This window comes from Hyposmocoma kahamanoa, unplaced genomic scaffold (assembly GCF_003589595.1).
Source record: "Hyposmocoma kahamanoa isolate Upper Pololo Valley unplaced genomic scaffold, ASM358959v1 179, whole genome shotgun sequence".
NCBI classification, from domain to species: domain Eukaryota; kingdom Metazoa; phylum Arthropoda; class Insecta; order Lepidoptera; family Cosmopterigidae; genus Hyposmocoma; species Hyposmocoma kahamanoa.
The window spans coordinates 995833-1017624 of record NW_020653710.1 but is presented as its reverse complement, the minus strand read 5'-3'; the positions used below and the strand labels follow the sequence as shown (position 1 = coordinate 1017624).

At 38.6% G+C, this 21792-nt stretch overlaps 1 protein-coding gene across 1 annotated transcript in view; it reads right to left on the bottom strand.

Moving 5' to 3' along the window:
- The window catches only part of LOC113225879 (SID1 transmembrane family member 1-like), a 30806-nt gene extending 14242 nt beyond the window's left edge, over nucleotides 1-16564 (bottom strand). Inside the window, exons 1-2 of the mRNA XM_026458334.1 lie at nucleotides 16427-16564; nucleotides 1669-1738 (exon numbers count right to left, since the gene is read on the bottom strand). Coding sequence (XP_026314119.1) covers nucleotides 1669-1738; nucleotides 16427-16512 — 156 coding nt within the window. The 5' untranslated portion in view covers nucleotides 16513-16564. The remainder of the gene's footprint in view (nucleotides 1-1668; nucleotides 1739-16426) is intronic.
- Between the last annotated feature and the right edge of the window lie 5228 nt (nucleotides 16565-21792).

The following is a 21792-nucleotide window of genomic DNA, read 5'->3' as shown; positions in this document are numbered from 1 at the left end:
ATCTTAAACAATGATTAGAGTAGGTAACGAAAGCCGTATAATTATAAAGGTTATGACCTAGCCACAACTCATTGCAGCAAAATAGGAAAAGTAGAGGTGGAACTTGTATACTAATAAGCAATAAACTTAAGTTTCAAAGGATAGACGATCGAATAAGCTATACTTAGGATACAATATTTGAATGCTGCGGTGTAAAAATACTGCCACATAAGATTTACATAATATGTGTATATAGAGCTCCTAACTCAGATATAAAGCTTTTCTTATCAAAATTAGATGAAATATTACACCGATATACAAAGAAGACTAAAAGTAAAGTAATTCTAGCTGATGACTTAAACATTAATACTCTAGAGACTAAAGTATCAAAAAACGTTACAATTTTCTTGGACATATTAAAAAACTACAATTTGACAATACACTTTACTGAACCTACTGGACTTAATACTTGCTTTGACCGTTTACTTGGCAACGTTGACGAGGCTTCTGCTGAATTACATCATTTACATCTGTCAGATCACAATACGGCGCAAATCTTACACATACCGGTCAGTAAAAGAATTGTTCAGCCTATTGAATATTATTTAAAGGTCCGAGAATATAGTAGTCAAAATCTAGAGAGATTTCGTAACTATTTAAAAGAATTCTCGTTCGTAGAGATATTAAAGGAGCGCGATATAAATAAAGCCATGCAACATTTCCATGACACCTTAACCGTATTGCATAAGCTCAACTTTCCCTATTAATTAATTAAAGTTTCCAATAAATATAAAAAACCAAAATGGATCACTAAAGGTGTCAGAAAAAGCTGTAAAACTAAGAGAACATTGCGTTACCAATATTACACCGTAAAGTTAGATATTAAAAAACAACAATATCGGTTGTACTCGAAAATACTACGCAAATGTTTAAACGCAGCTCAAAAGTTACACAACGACAAACTTATAAAAACGCAAAAAATAAAGTAAAAACATCTTGGAAAATTGTGAAAAACGAGTTTAATAATATTAATAGTGAATAAATCAATTCATAAATGAAATTTTAATAAATGATAGTACTATAACTGACCCTGTCTCCCATTAAGTTCACGGTAAGAGGAAAGCCATTCTCTCACACTTTGTATGACTCTCTAGCTGTGCTAAAGCGAACACCCGCGCCGCGCGGGGCCCGCGGCGGGGCCGCGTTATTAGGGTTGTCGCAACGCGTGAAGTCAACAGCTCAACGAGATTTTTTCAACTGCACTGATTTTAAATTTACAGTATATAAAATTTATGTACAAGATTTCTTTTTATTCCACAAATCCCCACTATGTAACAAGTACCGCATTAGTGGGGATCGGTGGTATAAAATTTGATGATCCCACCACTGGCGATTGGTGGAACAAACCGTTGTTATGCATTCGAATGAGAATTCACCCTGAGTATATTATTTGGGCCTAATTTTATATAAAAGCGTGCATTAAATAGGTACATTATAAGCGCGGTAACAAAACTTCATGAAGTATACTTATGCGTAACAAGTGACGTTTTCGTATGGAAATGAAACGACAATGGAATTGAGCAGAAGAAATAATTGATTGTGAATTATAATACAACCACATCAAACGCGCATAGTTTCAGTATTGCCAATTTAACAACTGCCCAAAGTTTATTCTACGGCGACACTCACCGGCACGAAGTCGAAGATGTACTCGATGCTGCTATTGACGGAGAACGAATGCTCCTTCTCGAATGGCAGCCTGCCACACAACAAAACGTATTCATTAAGTACAGTAGATTACCATATTTCCTACAGTCCATTCACATACTTAGTATGCTGCATATTATGTACTGTAAGGATTATACAATATTTAATTCACTACTAATATTTTTCCCTGTTTTAGTTAGGAAATTAGCCTTGCATGTTTGTAAAGATGTTCGTAATATTTTATTATGAAAACTAACACGGTTATCACACTTTATAATATAAAAGTAACGGGACTTACTGGCGTAGTATTTTAGTCGACGAGAACTGTAGTTTGACGCAATGTATCAGCCTCCCGACTTCCCCACTGCGGACTGCGTCATCGGCGCGCGCGCAGAGCCGCAGCGCGCAGTGCTAGACGTGACGCGGTCGCGAACGTTGCACTCAACCCCTGAAGAAGACCATCGATTATGGTCGAAACTAGTCGGACCATTTCCGACTAAAATACTACGCGAGTAAGTCCCGCTACTTTTATATTATAATAATGTTCGTAATATATTATTAAAAGGGACAGTAAAAAAGAAACAAAAATATGCGAATTGCGACGATTTGGAAAAAAGTGTGGTCTGGGAACTAATAAAATAGCAGGAAACGAATACGAGTATAACGAATTAACGAAACAAACCACAAAAAACATACAAAATCTGTTATATATTCATTTTTCAGGCTCAATAAATCGTGTTAGTAATATTACTATATAATTATTAATACAAGGATCGAACACTCGGAAAAAATTCCTTCGATTCGACGACTTCTAGCACACCCTGTCAGACGCTATACCAACTAAACCACGGAACGAACCAGCGGACCTCACGAATTTTTCTATGTGCTTACGTTGTATGTGTAATTTCCCATAAAAATAATTGAATATCAATTCAATAAACATTTAAATATTAGGTACTGTGTAGATAACAAAAGTACGTAACTAAGACGACAACTTACTAATTATAAAGTACTTTCTGGTCAGTCTGAACGGAATCACATTTTCATAAAATCCTGATGCTCATAGATTAAAAATGCATTGGCCTCTGCCCGGTTTTTAGTCACCTACCTACCACATACGTGATCATGGGACTGATATATAGGGGACGAGATTTCAACTGTGAATCTGTTAGACCTTTTCAATCCACCACTTTATCTACTGTCTAATAGGTTTAGTTACAAAAGTGATAAAAGACTATTATGTCTATACTAAAAATACCGACGAAAACACTCGCCAGAGAACGGAAAGCTTGACTGATCGCGACCCAATTTCCTACCTTTGAGCACCGCCCTGACGAACTGAGCGCGTGCCGTCTTATCGTTTGCTGCTTGATGCGAACTTCACGAGGTGCTACGATCGTTTAGAGCAAAAACGTACGAAAATAGTACTATTTGTAATAATTTTTATTATCTGGCTGAAAGTATTCTCTTGTACATAACGATTCCCGGTTCGGACAGGCGAATATTTAAAAATCTTTGAATGCAGTTCGAATTGTTTTTAAACCAAAGTGAAGTCTTCATTCGATCGGATCTATTCAAGCAATTCCTTATCCCGGCGGCGAATAATAACGTGAGTTAGCATTTCTTTCGTTTACCCACTTTTCACAGTAATTAGTTCGTTCGTCACAAGCAATGAACGGAAAAAGATGTTCCACATACATAGATACATTTATAGATACAGCTACAAAGAGCGACATAGAGTCGTTAAATCCACCAAATATTAATTAATTACGTTTTTCGAATTCCGGATTTGTGGACGAAAGAAACTCCTCTCCTTATTCTACTTATGAAGATAAATAGCCATACACGGGTGAGGCCGTCAAAAATGGTGCTTTTTCGTCTTGTTTAAGTGGCTAACAGTTTTTTGTGAACACTTTCCTTTTAAAATATGACATTTCTGCTAGTGGTCCGAATTTATGAACATCTATTATACTGTATCTTTGAATTTAAATAAAATATTTTTAGAGCGCGATCACGATTCTCATGCAGACTAAAATGTCCTAAAATTACCCTTGTTAATAAAATTTTAAATTATTTTTTCTCTACGTTCTACTAGCAGACGTCACCGTTCCGTCAATGTAACCGTTAATATGCGGTATCTAAAGCTAGGGAGGGGCGGAAAGTGACCATTCGCGGCGCCGGACAAGAAAAAAAATCTTGTCTACCCCCGACGCGACGCGCTCTGCTGCTATTGCATAGGGCGCATTATCAGTAAACGAACCTTTATGCGCGTGGACTGATTTTGCAAATTACCACTGTTGCACCACTAATTTCATTGCGACTAATAAAATGCATGATTTATTTCTAAGTTTAGTATAGGAACGACCCGTATTGTGCGACAAAACCTTAGAGATTTATAAAGATAAACGACGTACTTTTGAGGCATGGAGAGAAATATTTATTATTCTATACATATAATTTGCATTCACCATTTTTTTTAATTAGTAGTCAACATATTTCTTCACACAGTCGGTAGTAAAACGACAGCTATCTGAAGGTGCACTGACACGTTTACCCTACACACGTCTGCCCGAAAACATTCGTATCGTGTACATACTCATCATTTTCTTGTCCGCAACAGACACGAAATATTTTCGTGGCTAGATCCGACAAAATTCTTGTCGTGTACAAGGCCATTGTCGTTCCACGACGAATTTCTTAGCGTGTACACACGCCGTAAGTCAGTAGTTTTGTGCTACGATGCAGTAAAACTATTTCCAATTCATTTCGAAACAATAAGGACACCTAAGGTTATAAGACATTAAAGAAAAAACTGGTTCTAGGAATGTAACTTTATTTATCAATTAACAATGTCAACAAATTTTAGATTCAAAATACATGAACAAAAATCATAGATATAAAAAAAAATGCACCTCTCCATAAACATACTTCAAAATATAAATCAAACTCTGGTAACAAAAACGGCTATAACTGCAAGTGCCATCAATGACCGGACAGTCTTAACTTCAAGCTCCCAAGGCCAGACGTCTTTAAAACATCGTGCACCGATCGCAAATGTAGATTTCTGAACATTCAGGAATGTCTGCACGTACTTAGTGAGCCCACTAACGGCAGCTGGAGCACTGTATCCAGTCTTCGTCGTGGTCTTCTTAGCATACTACGCAAGTAGTCGGGCTTATTCCCTGAACGCCGAACGCAATAACTTGAACCTTATCAAGGCGAGGGAATAGGTATTCTTTCTCTTTTGTTGCTGTTCTGAACTTCCTACCCAATTCTTTCTTGTTGTCCTTAACACTTTGCAAGGAAAATATGTAGCAATACATGTGAAGCCCGCGTCATTAAAGCGTCAGGTGATGCGTCTTGCCGGCAGCCATTTCAGTAACTCCGGCGACGACGTGTGGCTATGTGCGTGGAGCTGTCAAAATATCACGTAAGTAAAATTTTTGGTCTGTCTTTGTTTATTATGGGCCGATTCATACGTAACTTTTCTCAACTATTTTCCGTGTCACGTGTGTTCTGTTGCCGGATCCGCTGAAAATCAGCGTCGTAGCACTTGAATGTGAGACGACAACAAGCTGAGTGGGTCACGGTTTCCTTGGCAGCACAGCACACATGCTTTGTGCTCCATATATTATATTTATATTATTAGTATTTAGTTTCAAATCCATAGGTTATTATTACGATTATTATCAGTATTATTATTATTATTATAAAATGCATGTGTACTGTGTGTTTCAAGGAATAAATTATTTCTTTCTTTCTTTCTTTCAATTGTAGTGACATTAGTAAGGAATCTTATTGTTTGAGTATTTTTTTGATTGATTCTATTACTTTGCCGGTATGTCAGTCTTCGCATAAAAACGTAATTTGGGGCTATAAGTTCCTCTTTCGAGGGGCTGGTTGTTACTTGGAACAACTTCCCCAATTGACCTGCAATCATACTTAAAATTTTTATGACCATTTTTCTTTGTTTTAGGGATGTCAAACTACAAACGGGCTCATGTCAAATATTTAGACAAGATGACAGAGTCACTTATGTGTGTCTCAACTGTGATTCAGATAAAGAAATAACCGATGAATAATATTGCTGATGAATAAAAATGTAGTTTTTTTTTTAAGTTGTGCATAATATAATGTTCCGCTCCGAAATTTGTCAAAAATTAGCCTCTATGAAAAAAACTATTGAGGTATTAGTAGAAGTGACTATACCATTACAAAAAGCGATAAACATTTGTTCAATATTTCCATATGTTGAACATCAAATCCTTCATTTTCAGTATAAAACTGCAAGTTATTTGAGAATCGGAACGTTCAGCCCAAAATTCCCTAGTTCGAGGACAGGAAATTCCGATAATTTTGTATTTTATAGCAAAAGTTCTTTAAAAATTCACAATGACTTTTATAAACTTCGAATACTTATAGAACATTACGTATAATAACAATTACCGTGAACACTTAAACTTAAAATATTGTAGTAATACTCACTTTGATCTTGCGTGACGCAATGTATTCCTGCCAAAAGCAAAAATCTACTGCTCCCACCTTGGTCTTGGTCTTGGTCACTGGCAAATCGTGTCTCGCGAACCTGTATCGCTGTAACTATGTTCTCCCGCGCCCTTTTTACCCATTTTTTGATCGAACGCATTTTTAAGAGTGTCCTACGTTAGGTGCCGTCGGGCGTTAGGGGACTTCCTCCTAGATGTGCATGCTCCATCATCGACCTCATCGTCACTTTCCATCAGGTGAGATGGAGGTCAAATGCACACTTAGGTACATCAGTCAGCGGTCAGCGGGTTCTGGGGTCATCGTTTAGGTTCTCTCCACCAAGCTTTAATTCTCGAAACTAAAGAGTAACTGTTGCTAATGCTGACTCCCCAAAAGCAATTTGTAAATTGACGTGAGATTCCTTGTAGGTTAACCTTCGTTCATAATCATGGAAAATCATAGCATGAAAGCATCCTGCGAGGCGTCCATTGTTGCAAAAAAGAAGAAGAGTGACAGATAAATTTTAAAACTATTTAAAAAAAGAATTACACTTAGGTGGTTAATGACGTTCACCAAGGGGTAATTTGTATTGAAATTAGATCTGATCATTAGAATGTTTAATCGTTTGACTTAAAAATTTACACTAATGGGAACCCGAATGATAACTGAATACTTTTTTAATACTCAAGGAGTAAAATACTGCAGGATATTGCGAAAAGTGCGTGGTTTTTAAAGTTCCCTGTATCTATTGCTTATTTTTATTAAAATTTTTACAAAAAGAAAACTTATAAATTAAAACATGGCGGTACAACAAAAAATTGAATAGGTTTATCCGTACCCCACGATTCATTGACGTGAGCTCGTAACAAAACTTGTTAACTCGTTTGCTAACCTACGCTTACCCACTATCATAAAAACAACCACTACTCGAGAAAAAGACGTGTGAACGAAAATAATAAATTACAGCGAAACAGATAAATACTCTCGGAGTGGTGTTACCATAAGTCAATGGGTGTTACAATAAAAACAATCACTCACGGTGAGTGAATTAATATAAAATAGTGAATTAATTGGACGTAGTTATAATAACAAGATCCAAGTCACAATTGGTAAGTTACGAGAAAATGGAAGTTAAAGTTTTCGAAAGTTAAAAATTTTACTGCTGCTAGAATTCTCAACCGATCTTCATTTTTTGTCGTCAAATTAAAGTTTTCACTATATAGTTTCACATCAACTACCAAATATTTCGTAAATTATTGATTAAGGTAGATATAAAAAGAAATAGGATTTGAATCATTTTCATTTTGTGTGGCAAAAAGAGTTTTACGGTTATTTTTCATTTTGTAAAAATGATCCAAAATATGTAAAAAGTGTATATTAATTGCTTTATTTTAATTAAATAAATATAATTGCATTTTTAAGAATTTTTAGAATTCTCGGTTAATTGTCCTATATTTTGAACTATATAGGTATATAATATAATAACACTACATTCCAACATAACTTTATCATTTTCTACAGTAATAAAAATTGCAAACTTAACCCAGATTTTTCGAAAAATGCAATTGTCTGACATTATTCGGATGCATTAAAATATATTTAAAAATTACTTTTCTTTATTCTTTTCTCACTAAATCGAAGACTAGTTGCTTCAAGAATTATATGTTAAAAAAGCTTGACTTATTTATTTATCCTCAGTCTCAAGAGATTTTCCGACATTCGCCGCCGCAAGTAATGTTTTTTCGACACTTTTTTAAATTCTTGTTCTGTGCTTTATTAATTTGGGTTTTAATGATAAAATATTGTTAAATTATTAATACAATTTCAGCCACATCAACCAGAATCCTTATTTTCGAACACTTTTCGATTCATTATACCCTTTTCTATTTGTACCTATAGTTCCCAAGAACTCTGATTTCATTCGCATTACTTTTAATGGGTTTGAATTTGTACACGTCTTCGTAATATCCATAATTCTTCGATTGTGTAAAGACGGGAGACGTGTTTCAAGGTTACTTCAATTTTTCAAAAATCTGTATCATTGGGCAAAACTTTATGCCCAGGTTCCAAATAGCGACAGCGAACCGTTTTTAAGAGCGGTGTCCAGAGCCACTTTTAGCATCAATACCAATTTAATTTTCTTATTTTGACCTCCTCGTGAATCAGTCCATAGTATAAGGTCTTTGACGCCCACTGCCAATTCGTTATTAATGTGCCACAATAGACACGAGCCAACTTCCTGTGCTTCTCTACCTGCATCAACTTCTAGGTACTCATACAAACAAAAACTTGTGTAAAATTAATAAAAAAAACATAATTATTCTCATTTTGAACACAATCGGTTAGTAGTGCTTGAACGCTCCCATGATAGTACATCTGTCTATTTCTTTCATATGATTTAGTATGTACTTCCATCTCGCTCTTGTTAGATATCAGCCAGCCAGCCAGAGGCAATAATTAACGTTTAAAAAGTAAAACTCTGTGAAGGCAAGTCCGGGTCCGGACTTGGGGTATGGACTCGCTGGGGTTTGTGGTTAGCTGCAGTCACAGATATGTTTGTCTGCCCCGGTTTTGCATGTTTACGGGGCGTCTGTCTCGTGAGCAGCTTATTCTGTGTTGTCTGTGACCTCTTAGTAGCGGTCTAGTTGATGGCCTGAAGCGAGGAGACGCGCGGGGCACGTGAGTAACCCTTTAAGTTGCAAGCTATGGACATAGCTTCCAACTTGAAGAGACATGTCCGGACGGACATGCTAGTCGCAGCTTCCAACTTGAAGAGACATGTCCGGACGGACATGCTAGTCGCAGGACACAGCGACTGGCACCTCCGGAGAGGTAGTAGAGGATAAGCTAGATATCCTCCGGTCCCTCCGGGCGCTTAGGTTATTGGGAACCGGAGAGACGTCGTTTTTCTGCGTCGGAAAGTGAGCGTACCTTACAGCTCCGCGACCAATGTGAGATTTGATAGTGGACTCAGAGTCGACAGCTTAGCGGTGGCAACCGTTTTGCAATGCGCAACGGGAAGTGAGCGTGCCTATATACAGCTCCGGTACCTATCTGGAAAAAGGGGAGGGTGCTGTACATGCACCCGCGGCGCTCCCCTAAGGCACCAACTTTATAGAGAACCGGATGAAGCACCTACGTGCAAAGATGCTGATCTGGGGTTAGGACCTGTGTTAGATGGTCCCTGTGCGAGCTCGCACAGGTCATATTGCCCTTCCCGCATAACCAAGAGGTTGATAGGGAGGGGCACTTTAAGCAAATGATATGGGACTGATCGTTACAATCTATCTATCAACCCGAGACTACATAATATAATATATAATAATCCTCGTTTATCTTTGAAAAGTGCCTCTCGCTACGCAATCTTACGACTACGCCCTTTTACAGTACCATCTGGAAAATAGGGAGGGTGCACCCGGGGCGGCTCACTCGAGCTTCTCGAAGAACCGGATGAAGTCAAGTGACAGAGGCCTATGACAACCCTGTACACTGGCTGATCTGGAGTCAGAACCTGAACTTATAAGGTTCCTTTGCGCGCACAGGTTATAGTGTCCTTCTCGTATGCCCTAAGAGTAGGTAGGGAGGGTCACTATAATCAAAACTAACGAAGATATGGAGCTTGGCCCTCTTCCCACGACGCGTCTGTGCAAAACGTATGGCGCGGGCGGCGGGAAACCGCCTTAAAGAATAAACAATCTTACGAAAAGGTGTAAGTAGGTATTTCTATAATTCACTACATTACAATACGTAACATTTTGATCTGACCTTATCAGCAAACAATGAATTAATTTAAAATGCCTTAAATTCTCAGTTTCATCATTATCTCCTCTTATCTGTGTTTCAGTTTCCTTTATATAATATTTGTCAGCATAAATTATAATGTATATAATATGTAATGTAATAATATTTAGATTTTCCAAGTGACATATATTCCAAGTGACAAATTAAGAGGAGCAGACTAATTAGTAAATTACACACAATTTTGTTTTTTTTTTTTTCATTAAGAACCGTGTACATCATCATCATCAACCAATGTATACTGAATGAAGCAGTTTGCAAACTCGTCTACCTTCGAATTAGCATTAATTTCAAATAGCATTGCTCAATCGTCACAGGAACATCAATGTTCTTGCGACTTGCAAAAATGCAAGACTATGACCAAGACCGACTCTGCTAGATTTAGGCAAGAACAAGACTGAGTCTGCGATACTCTTGCGGCCTCGCATTTACTTTGAATTGAGTTCTTCTTCGCATTTTATGCCTAAAATCATAACCTACCAAACCAAGATTGTCATAAAACTACTTATTCAAACACAACCTCATTTATTAAAACAAGCGTAATCGAATCTAGCAAACAAACAAACAAGCCGTGTTTGCAGCACAGTTTTACGAATTTTTAATCGACTTCAAAAAAAGGAGGTGGTTCTCAATTCGACTGTTTTTTGTATTTATGTTACGCGATAACTCCGGTATTTGGGCACAGATTTTCATGATTCTTTTTTGTTGGAAAGAGGGTACCTCCATAGTGGTCCCATTTAATTTTGAAGAAAATCATCCACCTCTGTGTGTGGTGGCTGTTCAGGCATGAAGTTTAATTTTTATAAATAGCGCCAAAATTTTATTATAAAGAGCAATTATTTTAATGGTTGATTTTGCTATTCTCCAATTCAAGGCATTTTTCTCTCAAAATACTTTGAGTAGCGAGAACCGATTTTTCTTATCTCCTGTGTCAAGTTCCGTATACTAACGAACTAGGGGATGAATCCGGGACTGCGCACTTTCCGGTAACCGATTTGAAAAAAGTTGGCAATTTGATGTAATTCCACGTACTTTTGAGGTCGGTTTTTTTAGTACTCTGTACTGAGATTATAATACTGTGGTTTGCAGTCAATATTATGCTCTACCTCTTTTATGCGTACGAATGCTTCTGTAGTTTGATGCGGCGCGAGTGCAGGTACGTGCATACGCTGCAGCTGACTGCTGTAAAGCGCGCTTTGAAGAAACTCAAACTGAAGCACTCCAAGGGATGGGATCAGATGGTATACCACCTTTTATTTTTAGAGATGGTAATGAAGTCTTCGCAAATCCGCTCCTACACATCTTTAACATGAGTCTCAAAAAGGGAATATTTCCTGATCGATGGAAACTGACAAGAGTTGTCCCGGTACCTAAAGGTCGTGGAGGTGCGGAATAGGTGATTGTAGACCGGTGGCAGTATTGTGTACCCCGGCAAAAGTATTCGAGTCCGCATTACACCACTCAAATAAGTACGTAATTGACCGACGTATCTTTCTTTGTAAGTTACACGAGAAACAGCCACCAAGTTGTCGACTGGTCAGTGGTCGGAACCGTACCTCACTCGATCTGGAGTCAGCCAGGGAAGTAATTTAGGGCCTTTGGAGTTTATTTATTTATTTATTTTTTTTGGATTTTATTTTAATGGTGAATGACCTACCGGACGTAATTAGGTAAGCTACTTGCCTCCTTTCCGCTGAAGATCTGAAGTTAGTACTTGAATTAGGAAATTAATAGACTGTGAGCTTTCGCAAGGGACCAAAAAGACTTGCTGCCTGCTGCAGAAGAGGCAAGTTTGACCCCTATGCAACGCACATGGTCGAACTTTGGTCTGCTTAACACTGTTTTGCACTTCTTGGCGGCGTTATTAAAAGCTTTCTTCAGATTCCGAGTACTCGGAGCTTTGCGCAGTCGAGTATCTGCCCAAGCTTGGTACGCCGACTGTTTTTGTGCTTCAGCACGGCTACAGTCAGCACTAAATCATGCACGAGCTTGGGGTCCATTGGCTACATCAGAGTATGGTATGTAATACTTCATACCCAAACGCAAGATCTCGACTACAACATCAGCACAGCTCGACGAGTCTCCTGAAGAAAAGCAAGCCTGCCTATGATGAATATATGAAGCAAAGAAATGGCGCATTTCGTCCCAATCTGCTAACTTGTATCGCCACTTCCGTCTCATACGACTAGAGCCCTTATCGGGTGGTGAGTATACGGATACAGCTTTCACTAGACAGTGGTCGGAAGTGCCTAATGGGTGGATACAACCACAGAGTATCGGTCTGGATCAGTTGTTAGCAAAAGGTCTAACCAATTAACCGTATGTGACTCATCACTGTGGTTATTTAATTAGCTTCGTCTATCACCTTAGGTATCATATGATATTATATGAATCATAAGCACGATCAACTATCGTAGATTAAAAATTATTATTGATCTAAAAGTTGATCACGTATCAGTAAATGTAAATAACCCTACATTTTTTTGTAGTTTTTATCAACTAGACAACATTAGTGATACCAGTGAGCATAAATACAATGTATAATATCATTGAATGATACAGTGATAGACATTTAATACGGTTTGTTGAAAGTGGGCCATTTATATGACTTTTAATAATTCATACTTAGCTTATAATATACAGTGTGTAAGCGACATATTAGACATATAAATAATTTTGTCCTATTGTAATTATATTTTTGTAATATTAGAGCACTATTTATATTAAAGAGTATATTTGGTCATGAGTATTGTTTCCGTTGCTACATTGTTAGGTTGGTAGCGCCAGTAGCTTTAGTTGATGGCGCCACAATACACTATATTGGTGGCGCCAAAAATGCAGCCCTACCAAAAAGCTCCCACCATACTGCTAACGTTTCTTAATTTGTGATACTCGATTGCTCGACATTCTGTTTGTTGGAGTCTCAGAGGACAGTGCCTCTCATCTCGCTTTACCGTGCTATTTTATCATGCAAAGTGTATAATTGTAATAAGTCTTCATATCAATAAACGAAGAACACAAGGAGTTGGAATTTTATTTCTGAAACTTCCTAATAAGTGTGAATCATAGTGAGTCACAAACTCAACGTCATCAACAGATTTATTATTTAAATTTGTAACGATTTACGAATTTTATCATTTTGGTGTACTTGTTTCTGGCCTTATTCAGAGTGGCGGCGGGCGCGAAACGCGGATGGTGTATCTCAGATAGAAGTGGTTAGTTACCGTGCGACGCGTGCCAACTATAGGTCTCGAAAGACCTGTCTGAACTCAGTCCGCTATTTACGCTTTGTAAAGTATGGTTGTGTCATTCTTTTGTGCAAATTCTCTAAAATCCTAGAAAAATGCCTTATTGTGCTGTTTTAGAGTGCGAAAATGGTAGTCGCACCAAAAATATTACCCGTGGTGGTATTTTATATCATCGGACAGTCTTATTTAAAAAAAATTTCAATTGTATTTTTTTGTTACGAGAAACGAAAGTAGGTAAACCTTATACTGTTCAACGTCGATTTCTAAGAATGCTTTGCAGTAGACTTGAGTTGAGATGTAAATTATTGGGTTATGAAAGCTGACTCAATAAGTTTAAGGTAGAAACCCTTGCCCGCCGTCGAGTTACCAGTGACATATGTACATTGCACAAACTAGTTAATGGTGGATTTGGTGACATTATTGGATAAGATCTGCATAAGGGTGCCAACTCGTTCAATTCGTTGACCTCAATTGTTTGCTAATCAAGCTTTAGTAAGTACTAATGTTTGTGCAAATAGTCCAATTTACCGAATGTGTAGAGCATGCAATGATATTTGTTGAACCATGATATATTCCGTGATAGCCTTTCCGCATTCAAAAAGTTCGTCATTAAGCGACTCATTTGAACCATTTTAAGACCTTCTATTTTTTTAATCCTTCTGTATTGTTGTTATTGTTTCCTTTTTTATTTTTTTGTTCATAAGGTCGCATAATCCATAGTTTTCTGAATGCTGTGTACAGTTATAATTGGGATGCAGATTTACTGATGTTTTTTTTTTAAATAATTTAGTTTGAAAACAATCTGTAATCTGTAATTTGTACCATTACAATAAAAATAAAATACCACTGCAATAAGGTCACTTCTTATTCGGAAAACTAAATTAATAACTCCAATTCGCCGTCGTTCAGCAATGATCCGCTAGATGGCAGCACATTGATTGAAATTCAATATAATATCAAAACGTCGTATCTTGTATTAATAGGTATTGATGGTATTCAACTTTCAATGAACAGCTGACAGGGTAAAGTTTGAATGTGTTTAAATTTTATTATATTAACAATCCAGAATTTGTTATTTCTTTTTAATTTCATATTACGACCTTTCAATATCAAGGTTTTGTAGTGTTTCAAATTAAGAACGTGTGAGTTTTGGCGACATCGGTTCTAATAGTAATCGAAGCCTTTGGCACTTCCATTGCTTTACGACGTGTGGATCTACCCGCTCGTAGCCGCTTCGGCACTGTGAACGGGAAGACGCAAAGATCCGCGCGCCAGCACCCGCTGCCGCGCCCGGGCCTGCACTCTGAATGAGCCCTTAGCTATACGGTAGCAAATCGTTTCTTCCGCCTCCCGTCAGCAAGTCTCATCGGCAGAATTGAGAACAACGCATAGTATATCGTAGCAAGGTTACAATTACACTAACTAACACGGTACTTATCTTGCATCATCATGCAGAATATAATCAATGAGATCAAGCGAATCTAGACTAATTTTAAAAGGGACCCGTCGGACCACAACACGCGGAACACACACACAATATTTCAAAAAACGTTCCTCTAACCGTCCATCTACAACCCATGCGGTGAGTCCAAGCAAAATAACAAATATTTGGATCAAGCTGAAGACAAATCATCAGAGTATTTTATATGTTATCACGTCTTAGATGATAAACTTTTATCAGACTTAGATCTATATAAATGCGGATAGCTACGAGACAGCGTGGGAAATATTGGAACATCGATACAACAATCCTCAACTAATAGTACGAAACTGAGAGATTCTACTCAATCAACCAAATGTTCATAAACAGTTCTCTTATGAGCTGAAGAAGTTGTATCATACATGTTGACATACGGTGTGGATATAATACGGGGAAACCATTAGTAGTTCGTCTCTTATCAAAGAACCTGGATACTGACACGGAGGTACAGTGATTACAAGTAGTATCGGTAGGCACCGCGTAGTACTGTATTGGAATTTATTCATGGAAGGACGGGAAATTCACGACTAGTATCAAAACCCTACACCAAAGTGACAAGCCGTTCTTCTACAAAAACCATTTGGGCATTTCTCCTAGAAGGGCTAAGTTCTCTGACTTCGGTGGTCGAAATTTTTTTTCTTAATTTCAGGAGAAACATTGAGCGGGAAGGAAAAAGAACTGAAACTTACATAAGATTCCGTAAATTGGGCAACTAGATTTTTAATACTTAACGAAATATTGTATATAATATAATATCGTATACACCGCATTAAAAAATCAACCTGGAAAAAAGCAATCTTGGTATTGTAATAAAACTATTGTCTAGTTTATTGTGAAATTCAGATTATAAGTATTATCATCTTTATACGTGAACTAAAGTCTAATATTGATAGACGGTTTCAATTTTGAGAAAAATGACGTTTTGTGTTGGTTTCTGATTTCGGGACACTCCAACGTTGTCGTGTTTTTAGCACTTTGGATTTTTTCCGTTAGGTTCGAAAGGTTTATTTGGACGATTTTGTGCTCTCCAGTTAACTTTCGACATACACTCTATTTTGCACTCTATTTTTAGTACATTTTTGTTTTGATAAATAAGTGGAGTTTAGAGCATGGACACAGAAAATTGCGGCTGTGGAGAAATGCCCATTTACGTTCAATGTAAAGTAATATAGTACTTGGTACTTGGTGCAACGGGCTGGTATAATAAATAATAATAATATAGTACTTAAAAAAACAGTGACTCGTCAAAACTGACATCATAAAAATACAGAATGTTTAGGAAATGAATCTATTCTTCGGATACAGAGCGACTGAGTCATCCGTGACCATGGGACCTGCAAAGGGTCCGAAACGTAGGTTCGTTTGAAAAAAATAAATTATACGCGATTTAGATCCGAAAAAATAGTTTCATTTCCTATGTGTAACAATCGCGAAAACCTAACAACTCGATAAATACAGAATGTTTTTTCACATTTGATCGATTCGATTGCCAGGTGAGGCAAGCAACTTTTTAAAAATCTTTTAAAAATAAAATAATGTATATCCTATCTTCAATACTTCAAGCACTTTCCCTCCATATCACATAGACGTGGAGTCCCTGTATAATACCTACACTCTTAGCGTAATTAATATTCTAATTTTTAAGTCGTGTAGATAAGTGACGACTACACTATGTGCGAAAAATCTGTCAGGTTTTGTTTTATTTTAAAATTAAATAAAAAATAAATACCGAATCCGCTCAACAATGACAAGTTGCGCGGACGCCACCAGCATTGGCAATACCAGCAACACCACGAGCGTCCGCAACGCGCCCATGTCGTAGTCACTATTACTTATTAAACCGCACTGCCTGCTGCGGTTGCTGCTGGGCGTAAACTGACGCGAGGGCAGAAGTACATTGATACCATATCGGCAATATATCGGTAGATAACGCTGATCGGCGCGGATGACGCGATACGGTCTATTTGCCGGAATTCATATTATCCAAGTCATTTCAATTTGCGATTTGCGTTCTATTTATAGATTTATATTTACACCTTATTCACTACTTACTTTTTCGTATACATAAAAAAGTTTAGATAAAAAATTTTTTGGCGCGTATTTAATTAGGTTTAATCGTTTAACATTTAATATTATTTTTATTACTAAGATAAAGGTGTCTTTGCCTGTGCCATGACCATAAAGTTCTGGCCAATTCAATTGACCCTCATATGTGTGATGTATATTGAAAGTAGTTCATTATAAATGTTATGTGGGTTACGAGACTGGTCGTCCAATAAATGTCATCGTGCGAATACGTAGTTTTACTGGCTCCCTAACCTTAGGTCTTCTGTATAGCCTAGGTAGTCTAGTTTCTTCAGTGGCGACGAGAATACGGACTTACGGAACTGTGAGTGTCATAATATTTAAAAAAAGTCGGTCGGTAAAATTTCCGAGTTCAATGTTCGGTCGCACAATTGGCGGAATACATGGAACGCCTGGAATAATATTTCATTACGAATAATATTGAGGAAGAGTTGAGAGTGCCCACGTTAATCACAGTGATCGGTGCGGAATGTTATGAACTGTTAGTAGACCTATGTACTCCGGCCAGGCCTTCAAAGTAAACGTTCATATAATTAGCGAAGGTTCTAGAAAAACGTTTACAACCTAAACCGAGCATACTAGCAGAAATATACAAGGCATCGAAAACAGAATTGTGATGAAACAGTGTCCGATTACGTGGCGGTTTTAAAAAAATGTCTAAGACATGTGAATTCGGAACCTGGTTAGAGGAAAGTTTGAGGGACCAGTTTGTGTGCGGTACTCAGTGCGAGACAATACGGCAGCGTCTTTTTACTGAGGACGACCTAGATTGCGCGAGGGCCTATCGTTTAGCGGCCAGCATGGAGGTGGCGGAGAAGAACGCAGCGGCGGTCCAGGGCCGTTCGGTGTACAGGGCGTGAGCGTGGTCCACGTGCAACAGGCAGGGGCACCTCCGATGAGTTTGCCCCTTCATGACGGGGCATCACAACGTGGACGTGACGGAGTCGGTGGACGACGAGTCCGCACAAAGTGAGGGCAGTGAGGAGGTAATTGTCGTTGGAATTAATCAATTATCATTAGGGCTATACCATAGATATCTATGGGCTATACAGAAGACCTAATGTTAGGAAGCCAGTAAAATCCTAACGGAAATATATGTAGTTTTAGCGACATCTGTCGACTTTTAAACTCTCTGTTTGTAAAATTGCTGGCTGTATGGTATTCGTGGTCTTATTTTTTTATCGTATGTACAACACAAAACAACGTGTACTTATTAATTTTTGGGTTGTGACAGCAACTTATTGGAATACTGCCGTTATTAAGTAGTGTTTGTGTTAAGCAAGTCAAGTGTATTCGTGTACGCAGTGTTTGTGTGGAAAACCACATCGGCGTGTGACCGGCACACCCAAGAAATCTGAAATGTCTGCAAGAGTAAAGGGGACGTGGACAAATCGAACATCCTTTTAATTTAAAGTAATTTCAAAGTAATAGGTAAGCAGTTCTATTTTTTTCTATTTCTTTCTTTTATTCTCCCGAGTGCCAATGACACGAACGCCACCTGTGGGGCGATAGATGTACTAACGTCATTCACTTGCTTAGGGTTGTCGCAAGTTTACATCTGGGCGAAAATTTTTCAACTGCTCCGACTTTACATTTAAAGTAAATAAAACTCATGTACGAAGGCTGCCCGATAAGTACTTAGCCTACAAAAGAAAAAGGAAAATTTTGGAAAAGTGGCGATTTATTTTTCGACGTAGTCTCCTTTTAGCTCGGTACACTTGACCCAGGGATGCTCCAACTTCTTTGACCCGTCTGAAAAATGTATATAAATGTTTAAATATTTGTCGAGGTCTGCAAAATAGGCCTCCGTGGCGGCGATAACTTCCTCATTCGACTCAAATTTCTGCCAGGCGAGTGACATTTTCAAGTTCGGAAACAAAAAGAAGTCACACGGGGCCAACTCTGGAGAATACGGTGGGTGGGGCAGCAGTTCGTAGTGCAATTCGACCAATTTGGCGGTGGCGACAGCGGAGGTGTGAGCCGGCGCGTTGTCATGGTGGAAGAGCACTTTTTTCTTCGCCAAGTTTTTTCTGCAATTCGGCGTCAAATCGGCCCAATAGTTCGGCATAGTAGAGCCATGTGATCGTTTTTGCCCTTCATCAGTTCTCACGGTTGCGTTTGTTGTCCGGAGTCAGCAAACGAAGCACCCATCGCGCCGACAGCTTTCTCATACCCAAAATTTGATGCAAGATATGTCGCGGTCTTTTGAGATGCCTACGGTCTCAGCTATCTCAAGTACCTTCAATAGGCGGGCTGCCAACACGAGATCGTGAATTTTTGTCACGTTATCCTCCGTAGTAGCCGTTTGCGGGGCACCTGAGCGTGGCTCATCAAAAACAGACGTGCGACCACGTTGAAACTCGTTACTCCAATTTTTGATGGTCGCCATCGAAGGAGAAGAGTCACCGCACACAGCATCCAAGCGGCCTTTGATTTCACTGCGCGATTTTCCTTCCAAAAACAAGAATCGAACCACCGACCGAAATTGCTCGTTTTCCATTTTTCTTTTTTCACTTTTTTTCAAATTTCTTTGCGATTTCGGGCCTATTGGACGATGAGGCCAAGTACTTATCGGACAGCCCTCGTATCCATATAGGGTTCTTAACGTGATACTTTCGGGTTTGTCGGTCATTCCGTTCCACCCGGTGTATAAGTAATAAAGAAATATATTCTATTTCCTCAAAATGCAAATGAATGCTATGGTCGATACGACGACGACATTTACAGGATTGACCAGTAGAGGGTCCTATTGCCATGCCGAGTCAATGACCGCTATTGCCATGCCAAATGGCGCAAAATATATAAGCCAACGTATCTATGTCACTGTATGACCTACGTGCATCATAACAGTAGAAGATACGTGCCGGAGGCGGTAAGTGTTTTGTTGCTTAAACGCTTATTACACTACCCGATTTCAAGGGACTAAGTACGTCTAAAATTCTGCAGATGTAATGGGAATTAGGGAGTTAGGGGACCCGAATGAGGGCTACTTATATATAAGTTAATAATATAGGAGCGGCACAGTAACTACAGGCCATGTCCACCCTTGACGGAGGGCCCTTGGAATCGGGTTGTATATCGATTTAGGTACGGTACAACACGATACACTACCGTGAGCGACAGGCAGTGTTGCCAGGTCTGCTGTTTTTCCAATAAATCTACTGTTTTTGGCCGATATCTACTGTTCTACAGTTATTTAACGAAAATGTACTGTTTTTATAAATTTTCTGATTTTTCACTTTTTAAAACGATTCTTGACGGCTTTTTTAGATTTTATGAATCGTCTATTCAATTTACGACGTCGTCGTACTTTATGTTTTTGGAATTAAAGTGTAGAGCACGCTTAAATAAAACCACAGACAACAGATGGTCCATAGTCCGTTGGCTAGAATATCTCTACCGCGTGAAATAATAGCATAGAACATTAAGAACAAGTATGGTAACTCCGGACGAACGTCGCAGCTCGGCTTGTATGAGTGCGCGCTCGCCACACGCCGTGTACGTACGCACATATTTGCATAAACTAAGGGCATAGTAGAACAAAACAAGTAGAGCAACTCCGTATAAAATAACAGCGCGGCTTGTATGTGTGCGCAACAGTCGCGCGTCTTGTACGGACGCACACGCGTACAATGGCGCGTTGAGACGACCAGTGTTGACAACGCTAGAGCAACCTTAGAAATAGGCAAGAAGATGAAATAGCCAAATGGTTTCCACGGCAGTTAATGCATATAGCATTAGCGTGATCTACTATGCAGACTTTAAAGCTGTGACTCTATGAACATATTGAACATTTTTCGGAGTCTTTGCAAAACTTGGCAACGTGGCCAAATCGCAGAACATCGTCCCCTTTTCGCTTTTTTTTTCTATGATTGGCAAATATACCGTATTTGCCAATCATAGATCTAGATAATGCGGGGAAAACTATATAAAGTAATATTTTCTATTTTCTAAAAATACCTAATATTTTTAAAAACGCGCCTTTCTTTTTCAAATTCCCCGCCGTTTCTTTTTCTTAGCGATTGTATTGGAATGACAGCTGTCAAACACAACATTGAGATTCCCGCTAGGAGTAATAAAAGATAAAAAATTTAAGATTTCAACATCTTAACATCAAAAACATTAAGTAGGCGCTTTTTTCTTTGGGCAGTAATGTAAAAATTACAACTTTTTTATAAAAACATTTTTTTTTTAAGTGGCATTGTATCTATTTGCCAAATTTTATGTTGAAATCGGATACCGGAAAGTGCACAAAACCGGATTCATCCCCTAGTTTGCCCTTAGAGTTGTAATATTTTCTTCAAATTGACTTGGTACAGTCAAGAGCACATCAAGCTTGACACTTTGTACTAGATATGAGCGCCTTTAATAGAGGTGGCGGCGGCGTCGTTTCGGCGGCGCGAGCGCGACCCTAAAACGAATTTGTATAACGGTATTTGTAAAAACAAATACCGTTATACAAATACCTTTTCAAAGGAAAAAATAAAATAACGTATTTTCTATAGTAATCAAATTTTTATGAGTTCGAGCAAGCTGGCTGCACTAAGGCGCCAATTCGCATACGTCAAAAAGAGGTACTTAGAACTCTGCGGAATCTAGACGTGAATAAAGCTAGCGGGCCAGATGGAATTCCAGCACTAGTCCTACGTAACTGTGCGCCTGAGTTGTCTCCTGTTCTCATACGCCTACGCCTCTACCGCCTCTCACTTGAGACTGGTGTAGTTCCGAGGTCGTGGAAGCTTGCAATCGTGCAACCTGTGCCGAAAAAGTGAAGCAGAGCTGACTCTGTCAACTATAGACCTATCTCAGTCACTTCCATACTCAGCAAGTCTATGGAAAGTGTACTTAACAACCGTCTCCTGTCGTACCTTGAAGACAACGACCTCCTCAGTGATCGCCAGTAGGGATTCCGATGAGGGCGATCAACTGGGGATCTTCTTGTGTATGCCTGTCACATATGGAGCGAGGCTATAGAAAAGCAAGCACTTGAGTGTCTTTGGATATTTCTAA